Source organism: Liolophura sinensis, chromosome 9 (genome assembly GCF_032854445.1).
Source record: "Liolophura sinensis isolate JHLJ2023 chromosome 9, CUHK_Ljap_v2, whole genome shotgun sequence".
Classification (NCBI taxonomy): domain Eukaryota; kingdom Metazoa; phylum Mollusca; class Polyplacophora; order Chitonida; family Chitonidae; genus Liolophura; species Liolophura sinensis.
Genome location: NC_088303.1, coordinates 25,297,473 through 25,311,995, shown reverse-complemented (window position 1 = coordinate 25,311,995; position 14,523 = coordinate 25,297,473). Strand labels below are relative to the sequence as shown.

General features: G+C 39.8%; 1 protein-coding gene across 1 annotated transcript; it reads left to right on the top strand.

The window, feature by feature from the left end:
* Window positions 1-4,411: 4,411 nt before the first annotated feature.
* Window positions 4,412-13,478, top strand: LOC135475020 (Y-box factor homolog). Its single transcript, XM_064754751.1, has 7 exons — window positions 4,412-4,569; window positions 4,827-4,890; window positions 9,992-10,025; window positions 10,183-10,272; window positions 10,755-10,898; window positions 11,209-11,580; window positions 12,671-13,478. The coding sequence occupies exons 1-7, from the start codon at window positions 4,509-4,511 to the stop codon at window positions 12,791-12,793; spliced, it is 888 nt and encodes a 295-aa protein (XP_064610821.1). The 5' UTR covers window positions 4,412-4,508; the 3' UTR covers window positions 12,794-13,478.
* Window positions 13,479-14,523: the final 1,045 nt, after the last annotated feature.

The window sequence follows — 14,523 nt, the reverse complement described above, 5'->3', positions numbered from 1 at the left end:
GCCGTAGGGGCCTACGGATCGATCCTAATAAATCAACGTATTTTTTATGCCGCAGCACTACTTACTACTTAACGTTATGTTATTTTAATATCACACACAGTATTTAAATATATATATATGAGGGAAGGATGTTTATATTTGTTTATTTTTATTCGTGCATTTTTCCTTTCATTTCTTTCGTTTTAGGTGTCAAGTATCCATGCTAAAAACGACACATTCATCCATGCATCAACCGTGTATGCTGTACCCAAGAGTGACCCCTCTTCCCCTTTAAGTATCATGCCGAATTCTTCAGACATGACATCGAGCATCCACCCAGTAACATTATTTCGACACCAGGCGAAACAGGCCTGTTTTCTTGCTCTAGCATGTCATGTAGTGCTGACCGACCAAGCGAGGCAACAACAAGTACCATTTTTAAAGTCTTTGGTATGAACCGACCTGGGTTTAATCCAGGGTCTCCCGAATACGCTATAATCATTAAGCAATCTCTCCATGGGATCAATATAGCACACTCAAATATATGCAAATATCATATATGTTTAATTGCACACAAATAGCTGAACACCAGCAAATGTGCTATCTTGCCAGAAAATGGTGTGCATATCAAACAGATATCCCCCAGCTCTGAGAACAAGTAATATCGTATTACATTGCTTAAAATTAAGACAGAAAAAGTATGTATTTACCAAGAATAATGTAGGCCTATACATTGAAATTTGAAAGTTAAAATTATTGTTCTCGTTAATTATAGATGTGAGCTGACGTTGGCTTCCTTGGGTGCATGGGAAGGTTTCCCGCAACATGCGGATGGACGTGCCTGGGTTTCCAACGGACTCTGTCCAGCTTCTTCCCACCATAATGCTGGTTGCCGTAGTATAAATAAGTGGAATAATTATATTATTGAGTATACGCCATAAACATCATATAATTACGTAATTCTTCTAAAAATTCACATTCATAATACAAAAAGTGCACTGAATAAGTTTGGAGACATCACACAGTGTGCATGAGATAGGTCATTTGTGCGTGAACCCTAGTCTAAATCGTGGCATTTCCTGATATGCAACGCCGACCTACAATCGGCTTTTCTTATCTCACAAGTTCTTATCTCACGGTGTCCTTTAGTCATATATATATATATATATATATATATATATATATATATATATATATATATATATATGTGTGTGTGTGTGTGTGTGTGTGTGTGTGTGTGTGTGTAAGCATGTTGTCATCGGTATATACTTTAATGTTTGAGGAGTATGGGTTTGTCGGTGACTCTCTAAGTACATGTATATAGGCTACGTCTGAGGAATATGAGTCTGTCAGTGACTTATTAGCAATTTTTCATTCGCATGACAACGAGGAGTGACTATACGTTTGTGAATGTACGTGCATACTGTGTGTTCTTGTGGTAGGGCGAATCTACACCGCCAAAAAGCTGCTGCAACTATTTATTTATTTATTTGGTGTTTTACGCCGTACTCAGAATGTTTCACTTATACGACGGCGGCAAGCATTATGGCGAGAGGAATTAAACGTGATAGAGCCCGGGAGAAACACACGACCATCTGCAGATTGCTGACAGAGCTTCCCACTTACGGCCCGGGAGGAAAGCCAGCATGAGCTAGACTTGAACTCACAGTGACCACATTGATGAGAGGCTCCTTGGTCATTGCGCCCTACTGGCGTGCTACCCCATTCAGTCACGGAGGTCCCACATGCAATAAGGTGAGTGAGTGAGTGCTTTGGGGTTTAACGTCGTACTCAACAATTTTTCAGTCATATGACGACGAAGGAATCATTAGGGTGCATGCACGTGTAATGTGCCTCCTTGTTGCAGGACGGATTTCCACCGCTCTTTTATTTAGTGCTGCATCACTGAGACGACTTACCGAAGGCAAGTAAGCCGCCCCGCCCGAGCCATTATACTGATACGGGTCAACCAGTCGTTGCACTATCCCCTTCATGCTGAACGCCAAGCGAGGAAGTTACAACTTCCTCTTTTAAAGTCTTAGGTGTGACTCGACCAAGGATTGATCCTGGATCTACCGGTCTCGAAGCGGACGCTCTACCAACTGTGCTATCCGGGCCGGTCACATGCAATAAGGATGCGACGTGAGTTCGAAACCAGCTCTCGCTCGTTTGACTGCGGATTTTAGATTATATAAATGCGTTTAAATATATATGATTGTCTGCTGTACCTGCATATATAGGCAGGGGTTTTCTCCGCTCATCCAACATTGTTCACCTTACTAAACAAACAAGGCAATCCCTGCACGATGTTGTCTTTTGGTACAGTAGTGCCTCCCCCGTTCCCGATTCACCGAGACAATGACCCCCCTCCTACCCAACCCCCGAGAAAGAAATTTCATTTTAATTCCTCCCCGTCAAACAAATAAAATTATATTTCTCGCATCCCAAAATATATTGACCACTGCCATACATGTATTTAGGTGAAATATTTTTAGAAGAAAAAAAGCTAAATTCATTCCAATACAAATAATAAATATTTTGGAGATGCATGTATACATACATATCGTTGGGATGATATACATATGATGGGACTAAGCTAAATAAAAGGTAAGACCTATGTACCTGAAGGAGTCTTTGTTTGGACAGATTTAGCACATAAAACAAAGATCATCAAGAGTAACTAATAGTTAATCAAGCTTCAGAATTTGAAATAAAGTAAACATATAATCGTGTTGAACACCACACTACTTTGTTTTAGCGCTTATGCGAGAGTGGGTGGGGCGGAGGGGCAAAACTTTTTTGTTGTGAACTTGATTGGAACCACATTTTAATTATGACCTGCACCTGTGAAAAATGCATATCTGAAATATGTTTAGGACTTCACACCGTTCTGTTGGGGTTATATATATATTAACTTCCATATTTGAACATGTTATGGTTTACAATGATGCCTTACAATTTTTCAGTTTATCAGAACAAAAAAAAAGAAAGAAAACATTATGAGAACAACTAAAGCGGCGAGGTGAAAGTCTGTGAGGCGTGATTTATACATGAGGGATCTAATAAAAAAAGTTTTCTTTGTACATTGTGCATGCACAAAATACATTTTTCACAAAATGAACACTATCATGACTCAGTCTGTGTACAAGGACAGCAGGGAGGTTATTTCTAATTATTTTAAATTGTTTTTGCAAATAAACTTACACAAATACACACAGCCTTTTTCCCCCTCCTTTTGATGAGCAATCCCAAGCACCGTGACAAAGAATAACTTTGGACAGTTTAATTTTATCCGCACGGAAAGGTTCAGAATGCATCTCCAGTCTTATATTGGACCATGTAGGACCATTATTATATAAAAGCATATATGATAACTTTGCTGTGCCATGTGTTCTATTTCCATCTACTTAATAAATGCGATTCTTAATGTGCCAGTTAAAGAGTTGAATTACTATTTAAACCTTAACCAAATGGGCGTATCTCAACAACAGCTTTACATTTGTGGAAATTTTTTGTAGGCCTAGACATGCAGAAATCTGTTAGCAGTTCAGCAAAGAATAACTTGGGCCATTATACAGTTTCAATGCAAACAAAACCCTTAAAGTATACGTATGTCAAAAGTTAACTGCAACGGAATTTAAAATAGGCCTAGATCTATTTATTTATATATTTACTTATTTGATAGATGTACAAAAGAATATTTCACTTAATTAGGCCTATATGACAAGCTCAGTGCGATATTCACATTATGAATGCATCGTAATTTCCACTATGGCACCATTAAATCTTTGCAAAATTAAGTCTTGCATATATAGGCCTATAGGATGTACAGTAAAGTGCTTACAAAAATTTTGGAGAACACACCCACCTCCGATCCACAAACCCACCTCCACCCCTTCAACATCCTTCTGACCTTATTTATTAAATAAATTGAGTAAATTAAAAAAATTGTTTCACTTTAAATATGTTGATCTCTATTTCACATATATTGAGAAAACTTGTTAATTTTTTATTTATTTATTATTTATTTATTTATTTACTTGTTTATTGTACTAACATGTTATCTATGTGCAATGCACATGTAACCGCACTGGTACCACTGTCGTGGAAAATGTAAATGCATGTATTATAAATATAGCCGTTCAAGGTACTCAATATTGGGGTTACATTACGAAGTGCCTTTGGTGTTTTGCGCTTAAATTTCAATGCTTCTTGCTGTAGTTTCTTTCCCTTTGGCTTCAGTTTCATCTTAATTTACCGACTTCTTTGTGTTATGTGGAAGATGCAAACAAAAAGCCTTTCAAGTCAAGACTCGTCTTCCAACTTTGGTCTGGAGCAAAAACTGGGCGACCAATGAAAAGCCTTCGAAAAGTGACGTCATTTTACGTTAGCCAATGGAAACGCAGCCATGCTGCGTTCTTTAGCAGGCATGAGGAGGCCATCTTAGCAGAGGAAGAACAAAGAGCGAGAGAGGCGAGTCCAGTGACAGCAGGACAGTGTGGTAACACCACTCTTTGTAACATCAAGCCATGTCCGACTCCGAGAAACAACCGGAGACAAAGCCGGCCGTAGCCGAAAAAAAGATTCTGGGTGAGCTATCTAATGTTGTGTTCGTAAAACTTACCGTAGATTTGAACTACGTGCGGAATGGGGTCAGCCCCTTTTGAAGCTCCCACGTTTTCTCCCTGCACCAGGGAAGTTTCTAGCCTTCGAGTTCAAATTTTGCTTGTGTTTCAAGTCAAGTTTTTCACCAGAATGTGAAGAAAAAGAGCTAAATTTTCAGACGAATCTCAGAGTTAATGTTATTAATCCTTTTCTTGTACTAAACACAGCGTTTTATGTTTTAGCTGAAAAGGTCACCGGCACGGTGAAGTGGTTCAACGTGAAGAACGGATATGGCTTCATAAATAGGTGAGTAACAAAAAGTATGACAAATACCTAGCTGCCGCGCCCAGTTTGCCTTTTTGGTCTATTCTTTGTTGTGTATTGAAATGGCGAAAGATATGATAGGACTTGGGTTAAATTGCAATGAAATGCAAGAGTTCTGAGCGTTTCTTTGTGCAGAGCATGCCTCGCCGGTTAACACCACGTGGTTTAGGCCTCACAATGGAAATCGAATATCGTACATGTGTATCGTAGCACACGTGCGTGCACGGCATGAATAAAGCGAAATGTCGGTCACAGGTGTTGCAGTGCGGTATACTGAAGACTGGTTTTGTCAGGCAGGCTTCGGTGAAGTAGTGTTCATGTCGCATTATGTGCTGGTCTCCATACATTTGTCTGATACGAAGTCGATATGAGCAGGAATCTTGGGTATAAATCGAGTACTGAATTCATTATGTGGTTTAAACTATAGATGTTAACTTACATAGAACATTTTATACAAAAATTTGTTATGCACTCTATGGGCAGTTAAAAATACGAGATCCAACTGAAATTGCAAGTTTCAGGTTATTCGGTTTATGTAGAGACGTAGCCCATTGTGCAAGCATTGACTTGCCCTGCACTTCTGTCCTGCTGTCCTAAGCCAAATGAATTAAATGTATGCTAATGATACATCTAACAGAGGGCCCTTCGCAAAACGCTGGGAATTTTTCCGTCCGCACCTTAGTTGCTTTTCCTACTTGACATTTTCGCTATCAGCATTACCTTGCTGAGGGAATCGCACTGTTGTTGGACCAAAACCTTTCTCATTTTTAGTCCCAAAACCAGCCAGTTTTGAACAGTCAGCTATGTTTGCCTTCTCAATGCTTTGCCATGTATTCTAAACGATGGAAACCTCATCATGCAGATGGCAGCTTTTCACAGGTGAAAATCGTCTGCTGTGCTTGGCTTGGAGAATAGTCCGCTCTGCACCACGCTCATGTGCGCAAAGGTTAGAAATGTCGAACATCGCTGTCTTTATGAAGTTTTTGCTGGGTTGTGAACTAAAAATGCTTGATCGTAATTGGAGCCCATTGTGATCCAGTAAAAGTGTGATCCCTTTTGTTAAAGATCGGTGATGCAAAAATGTCAGGAAGTGCTACGGGGGTTATAAGTGCAGATACGAAAATGCCCAGCCTTTTGGGAGGGTCTTCAGACGTTTCGTTAGCATACGTCTGATTCATTAGGCTATGCTGTCCTAATCATACTTGTGTATGATGTGGTTGTCCGTAATCCCTATCCATTTATGCATCTGATTTGTCAGTTTAGCGATATTCTTTGACTTGCAAACGAGCGTTAGACCAAAACTTCTGTGTACTTGACCTACAAGCATGTCATTCATGCACCATGTTTGAAATTTAGACTTAATCATTTGGGGATACTTGGCTGACATGATAAAATCCGAAGACGTGCAAATGTGACGATGGTCAATTGGTTTTGGCTGTGGAATGCTGCCGTTTCTCAAACAGCCCTGGCATGCTTGAAGGCCTCATCTTGGAAGTATGAACAAGAAGCCTGCCTTTGACTTGCCGGCCATTTTAAATTTGTAGAAGCTTGGTTTCTCTTTGTACACATTCCTGGTCTATATCTGGCGTAATCTTACTCCTAGCCATGTCTAGGAGTGTAGCCCAATTACATCTGGGCAGGCGTGAAGAGCAGAATAAGAGCAGACAAGTATAAAGACCAAATTTGAGAGGCTGCGGCGACTATGCATAAGTGACCTTAATACAGAAACTATGTGGACATCTATCCCCTCGACAGGCTCAAAAACATTTCAAGCTATCCAGAAATACACAGTATGGGGCGATTTAGTCTAATTTCAGGCCTATTCCACAGATCTGACGAAAGAAAACGTGAATGCAGGAAGAGGAAGCCATTTTTAACGTTTCTTACATTGTGGAGGGAGATAATGAACCAGGTCCAGAGCCACTTAGATGTGAAGACGTTCTAAAAAAAAAACAAAAAAAACAGGGGAACAAGACTTGGGTATTTAAGCAGATTAGGTTGCCCAGATTTCTGTGGTTTATTTCCTGGCAAATATCAGAAAATGTAATGTCACAATGTATAACATTTAGTTCAGATCAAAAAACTTTGCAGTTCTCTTTTCTCTCTTTGAGAGCCACACCAAAACAGTCAGCACAAGCTCTATGTAAACCTTCACCATTCTCAACAAGTCAAATAAGAAAATCTAGGTTAAATAAAGTATTCTGAATAGGTGGAGGCAGGTGAATGGATTGGATGGAATTTAATTTGTGTGGCTACATTGATATCCTAGTCAGTGGCTGTGCTATATGATTGACGGTGAATTCAGGCATATTTGAAGGTAGTATTGTAAACTTTGCAAGTACGAAGATCAGTGTCTCAAAGTTTGTACAGTAGGCTTGTTGACAATGTCTGGTAAAATTGAAACTTTTGCTGAACCTCTAGTTGATTACACAGCCCATCATCTCCAGTGAAATCAAGGATGATCAAAAAAGTTATTTGTGCATGCCTATTTACTTTTCTAAACCCAAACAAGGAAATTAAAATGTATTGATGTATCTTTCCATCCTACTCGTGATGCACAGAAGAAAAGGCTTGCATTCTCTGGCACCAAATGCACACAGTATTTTGTACAGTTTGTAGCCAACGATGTTCAGGGAATATTAAGGAAATACGGTGTTAAAAATAAATGCTTCATATAATGTACTGATATTTGGTTGCTTTGCACCTGCAATAGTTACCTCCCATTGTATGCTTTGCTGTGCCTAGTGACCTATTTGTAGGTCAGATCTTGACACGAATACCTTCCCACTTTTGAGGTAAAATAAAGCACTGCAATCATGGGACGTCATTAAAAATTGTTGGACACAAGAGGATGATCCTTCCAGAAAAGGCAGTAAAGTGTTTTTCTTTAAATCTGAACAAAATCATATGGGTGGTATCTGAAGTACTACCTCATGTACATGTACTTACGCACACATGTAGAGAACAACAACATGAGAGGGTTGATCCATAGTTCATTCACTGTGCGTGTTAAATACCATAAATTACAAACTTCATGACTTGGTGTATTGTGTATTTGAACCAATGTTAAACAAAATGTAAGAGTGGGCAAGGGTCAAATCGTAGAAATAACTGCTGACATGGGATTATGAAATTTTTGCCGAACTTGCAGATTTTGGGAAAAGTTTGGCAGGCCAGGTAAATTAAGACAGCAGAATTAGAAATAAGGTTTTGGATACTTATACAGACTTACTCCATGGTAGGTAATTGTGGTAAGAGTTCAGTCTTTAGTTCTGTCAGTGTTCAGTATGAAGGTGAAAGGAAAGTAGATACCATCACATGCTGCCAGGTTTCCAAACATTGTCACTGTGATGCACACCATCTTATTGGCCTGTGGGCCAATGAGTGAGCTTCTAATAAAGTGTACAAGAACACAATGGTCAGACAGGTGCGGTAGTGGTAGCGATTTCTGACAGACTATAGAACAAGTGAAACTAAAATCATCAAATCAATGAGATGTGTCAAAATAGAGCTACAAGTCTGAACAGGGGTGAATTTTTTTGTATGTTTTGGGGGCTATTGAAAGAACATATTTATACACCTTTGACCTTAAATGAAGCTATGCCACCATTTTAACAGATTACATACAGGTTTCAACACCTAGGGTGGTATCTTGAAAAGTACTGTATGTAATGCGCTCAATTTTTGCACACATTTAGTTTACACCAGCAGGAGGGGAATGTTCCATCGTTGATTCGCTGCATGGGTATTAATTACCACAAAAACTACAAATTCTAACACATCTGCCAAATGCTTACTACAGAGAATAGACAACAGCTTCATATATCTGACCGTATATGCAGTGAATTTTTTCACGCGACCAACACTGTTGTCGAAGAGTAACGTCATAGCATTCAGCAGGGTTGTTCCAACTGCAGAGAGGATCGGTTGGTACGACATACAGTTTAAACATGACAACAAACGGACGTCAGCTGTGCAATCTACATATAGGTCAACATGTTTAACTTGAGGGCGGATTAGTTACACTTGCTGACAGATCTGTATACCCTTGGCAGCTACGAAGTACAAAACGAAAAGCAACAGCTAAATTTTATGTACACCTCTTTTTCCGATGTTTTGTCTGACATACTGGGCGCGCGAATGTCTGGTGACTGTCAAGTGTCGGAAATTTCAAAAAATGCAGGCCTTCATCCCAGGATCCATGTTGTCAGTGAGGGCACAAAGCAGCTGAGATAGCGGAGTCTGTAACTAGTAACATCCTCCGAACGGTTTACCGAGTGCATTCACTACTGCTGACTGCAGTAGCTTGTGTAGCACTGTCACCTTCCTAGCGAAACATCCCGTTCATGATTGCCGTCTGTCAAAAGATTTTAGGAATGTCTGAAACTCGCCCAACAACCAGCGTGGACCTATCACACATGAAAAGCGGTATTCTCATTTGTTCTATACATGTGAACCCTGTAGTTCTTTAAAGTGAATTCTTCCAAGGAGCAGTCGACGCAAGAGAAGTGTAATCAAAATAAAGTTGGGAATAGGTATCGGTTTGAAAATCGATAGGGAATAAAAACTGAAAGATAGTGTAAAATAAGTGTGAACAGGGGATGTGTTAGAATAGAAGTAATGGCTTGATTCACTGCATATACGCTGTGATATCTGTACTAAAACGGAAGTGTCCATTGTTTTTGGATGAGGACGTAAAACAATGGACACTTTTTTTCCTGCAGTTATCACAGCCTATACGCAGTGAATTAAGCCATTATTTGTTAAATTCAAGGCTTATTGTATTGTGTATCAGAATGATTAAGCATAATGTACATGCATGTAAAGTACAATGGCACGAGGATGTTCACTGCTCTGTGCATATGAATTACCAAGTTCGCCTCAGTATTTTATGTATTGAGGGGAAGTTTTGTTTTCATGTGTTTTACATGCAAGCTCCTTGGTTGTTTCTTATTGAGTTGGGATATCCCTAACAAAGAATTCAAGAATGGCCTTTAGTAATGCTGTCAAATTTGCGCAGTAGACGGCATATCCATGATTAATAGCATTATATTCACCTATAAATTCCTTTTTCTTTTTGCAGAGAAGACACCAAAGATGACGTGTTTGTCCATCAGGTAGGGATTCTGCTTTACATGGATCAGTTTGGTAAATGTATCTAATCAGATGTCTAAATGCTTTAAAAATTGCTATTTCCTATTTCTTGGATAAATATTGTCAACTTGTTTGGTTTATATTTGTTGTTTCATATGAGTGGTATGATTTGATTTTCAGACTGCCATCATCAAGAACAATCCTAGAAAATATCTGAGGAGTCTGGGTGATGGTGAAACGGTCGAATTTGACGTTGTTGAAGGCGAAAAGGTGGGTAACTATCTTATTAACAAATTGTGGATGCTTTAAACAAAGTTTTATCATGACTAAAGATACCAATCATTTTGTAATGTGAATTAACTTTGCTTACATGTTGCAAATAGTCAGTATAAATTTAGATTTGTAACCCCTATGATGTCACTACAGATTATGTAGCTGCATGAGTGTTATGTTTGTATATTGTTTTTGTTGAGCAGTACCAAGTTTTTCATCAGCCACCTACCTTCAGATTTTGCATTTTTGAAGGCCATTCAAATGATTGTCCAACAGGAAAATGTTCAAAGCTTTATGACTTTGCAGATTTTAGAATTGAACAGTATTGAAGACCCTAAACTTCAGTGCCTATTGAAACCTGGTCTATTTATTACAAGAGCATAACTTAACTGACTAACATAGAAGTGTGATATTCTTTTGACAACATTCAAATTAGTATCAGCTTTAGAATTGACTGAAAGTTGTTATCTTGTTACCAGGGAAATGAAGCCGCCAACGTCACGGGACCGGAGGGTGCCAATGTTCAAGGTAGCAAGTATGCGGCGGATCGGCGTCGGTTCAGGAGGCGCTGGTACCCAAGGGGAGGCCGGGGTGGAGGTCGTGGAGGCCGCAGCAGTGGACAGGTGAGCACTCATTTTAGTCAACAGCTGTTCTTAGTATGAACACCTGGTCAACACCTATCAAGGATGAAATTGACTGGTATGTTGCCTGTGTTTTTTGCAATATTGTCAGTTTCGATAAGTTGTGTATATAGTATAGTTATAGTATATAGACTAGTAATCCCAGAGGAATACTTTGTTCACTTTATTAATACACCCAAGCTAATCTTGCGTGCAGAGATTGGTACAATTTTTAGGAACAAAACGAGCTAATTCCATCTGTATGATAAACATTTTTTCTTTTTTTAATGTCGAAAGCTTAAATTCCTTTCAGAGTGAGGAAGAGGAGGATGAGAAAGATGAGGCTGCAGGTGACAATGAGCAGAGAGCCCCACGACGTCGGCCATATTGGCGTAACCGTGGTTACTACCGGGGCCCACCTCGCAGAGGCCCTCCGCGGGGAAATCGGGACAGCCAAGGGGAAGAAGGGGATGATCAGCAGGTTCAGGGTCAAGACCAAGGTCCTCCTCGTCGAGGTGGAAGACGCCGCCCTAATTATCAACGGTACTACGGCCGTCCAAGGCGCTTCCAAGGTGGTGGAGGCTACCAAAACCAGGGCAACTACAGTGGCCCACCACGGGGAGGCGGACAGGATGGGGGACCTCCCAGACGACGAAGACCTCGCAACTACAATCGTAAGCGAAAGGTAAGCAGATGTCTTAGTTAGGAGCACTAGATTAGTGTATCATAGCATTTAAAGCCCGTTTTTCAAAAACTGTTAAAGGGCTACTCCAGCCAAAGATTTCATAAATCCACTAAAAACTGATGTAATTTACACTTTAGTAATAAGGAAGTAAAAAAAAAAATTTCAAAATTCACTGGTTTGGTGCAGTAGAAATGCATTTTAAAGTCTGGACTCCCGTCGAGCATGCCCAAAGACATCTGCAGTGGTGGTGTATGAAGTGCGTGACGTCACAAGTAGATCCTCACTGTAGGTAAAATGGCGGATAACGGAGACAGTGATAGAATTTTAACCGGAAGAATTGGATGAGTGATGTCGCTTTGTTAGACATTGGTGATTGCATTGCTAAAGGGCACAGCCAAAAGATTACATGTCTGCAAATTCTATGCAGTCAAGGAGTAATCTTGTAGTTAAATCAGCATAAGAATCGCAAAACAGCTGTTCAGCTCAAAGGTGATAGTCTCTGGATTCAACAGCAGAAATGCATCTAAAACTACGCATTGGTAGCAAGCAGCATGTTCATAGCAGCATGCCAATTTCTGTAGTGGTTATATTCAAAAGTAACAAATAATGTGATACCGTCAGCTTCGGGGAGCCCCCCCCCCCCACCTCCCCTCCAATATTGGATGTATGGTAACTCTTGGCAAGGAGACATTTCTTACACAGCCTGGCTTACAACATTACTCAAGCTCTAAAAATAGACTGGGAGAGAATATATACTTTCTTGCTAGCTTATCCTGATGAGTAGTCTTATGTGACATAACATATGCATCCACGAAAATTACTAAGAGCAAAACCCTAAAGTTGACAAAAAAAAAAGAAACCCACTTAAAACATTAAATTTGGAGAAAGTCAACTTTTTAATCTACTCAACTTAAAACAATATACCAAACTTTCTTTTGGAGGACATGTAAGTTTGCTGGACTAGGATTTTAAGTAACTAAAAGAAAAGGAAATTTCTACACTGGCTACAACTGCTCCAGCTTTGCTATGGAATCGTAGTGTAGCTCAAATGCGACAAGGGATATAAAGCCATTTTTATAATTTATTTTAGGATGGTGAAAATGAAGATGGTGAGAAGAAAGACAACACCTCGCAGGATGGAGGTGAAACCAAAGCAGAAAAAGTCCCAGCCGAGTCTGCTCCAGCTGCTGAGAACACTTCAACAGAAGATTAATTTAAATTTTAGCCTGTCTCCCCAGTTTCCCATCCAATAAGTTGTTGGCCTGGCCCCCTTGGACAGCCCTGTTACAAACTGATGAAACACCAATGTACATTAATAGACTGTGAGGTTGATTTTGAAGATCTTTTTTGGCTATGTCCCAGACTAAAATTTCAAATAACATCCTAGCATTGGCCCCTGGTGGAATGACTGGACAAATGAACGAACTGACGGACGTGCAGATACATGTCTTTATAAACTATGCATTCTGGACTAGACGTACATCGGTCAGTCCACGTTCCACGTACTGCCACTAAAAAAAAGCAAAACAAAAAAGAGTAAATTTTCATGAAGTATGTCACAAGTATTTGTCCAATGCTGCTTATTTTTGCACTACTGCCTCTACTTTATTTTTGCAGTTTAAATGTAATGTGGCAATTTTTAAATCTTTGTAAGCAACACCCAGTTTTTTGCCTAATTGGTTTTTAGAGTTTTGTGTGAACTCTAAGATTCTTTCAGTTGCTGGCGATGGAATCGAAGCTGGAAGAGTTTTTGTAGAACATTTTGGCATGCCCTTTTATGTTTTCACCAGTACAAACTTTGGTAAAGTTGAACTGCTGTGCAAAAGAGCAATGTTCCAGCTCAGATTATCAACAATTTGTTTGAGCATTTGCATTGAATAAACCATCTTGACAATCTTGTTGTTTTGTTAAGTGTTCTTTAAAGGAGCTTTTGTTCTTTATTGTCTGATAACTTGTATGGACTTAGTGATATAAATGAAACGTTACTGTCGGTGGTTGTTTTCCTGGCAGTGGTGTGCCATGAAAATGTGCATGATAGAAGTACGATTGGGATCTCCAACTCAAGAACGTCAAGGAAACAGACGCCGTGCACCGAAATATGTACAAAGTGAATTTTTTTTGTGGATTCCAAAATTAAAATGAGCAGAAACTACATGCCTGGGTCATTTGTCACTGTAGCCATTCTTGTTGAAGAACGTGGCGAATACGGGTGCCGAAATATTATACCCCGCAGGGGAAAATAATAAACTCAGCTTGAGGGCGTGTGCGACCGTCCGCTGTCGATTGGACTGTTAAAAGTTGGGGTCGGCGGTTATACCCTCGCGGAGTCCACAGTGTAGAATACATCGGAGTTGACGTTGCGATTGTCGACAGCTCCAGATGGAGTACCAGGCACCCGCTGTTTTATGCGATAGTAAAATTCGACAAACGTGGCTGAAGAGACTTGCACTGCTTTCATTTCACTTGTCAAGTCAAATAGGAACGTGTTAACGATTCAAAGTGATAATGGCACATTTTGCAGCTCGTTTCACGGAAGTACTTTTTTTGTTCTGATGGAAGAATAAGTTTCTTCCAAAAGAGCTTGCTTCGCAGTTGTGGTTGCAATGCTTATGTTAAGCAAGTTGGCATTTTTATTGTGAATGTGCGCGATCTGTATAGTAATGATATTCAGAAAGGGCCTGTGTATTCCTTGCATTAGGCCTACATCTATGACCCGTAAAAACGTACCGTAAGGTTTTGAACTAGTTTTCTCAATGACTAGGTGTCATTGAACAATAGCGTGTGGTTTTGTTCCATGTTTACGCGTTAGGGCCTAAGCTCTACATGGACTGTTGGCGTCGAGATGGCGAGTGGCCTTTGTTGGCTTCCATATGTTTTCGGTATAAAGTTTGTAAATCACGTTCATGCTAGAAAAGTTAATTCTGAAAATAGAATTGTTGAATT

Coding starts and splice junctions, on each gene's coding strand:
- LOC135475020 (XM_064754751.1), top strand. CDS start 4,509: ATGTCCGACTCCGAGAAACAACCGGAGACAAAGCCGGCCGTAGCCGAA. Junction 4,891..9,991: donor GGATATGGCTTCATAAATAG/GTGAGTAACAAA, acceptor TTCTTTTTGCAG/AGAAGACACCAAAGATGACG. Junction 10,899..11,208: donor GAGGCCGCAGCAGTGGACAG/GTGAGCACTCAT, acceptor AATTCCTTTCAG/AGTGAGGAAGAGGAGGATGA.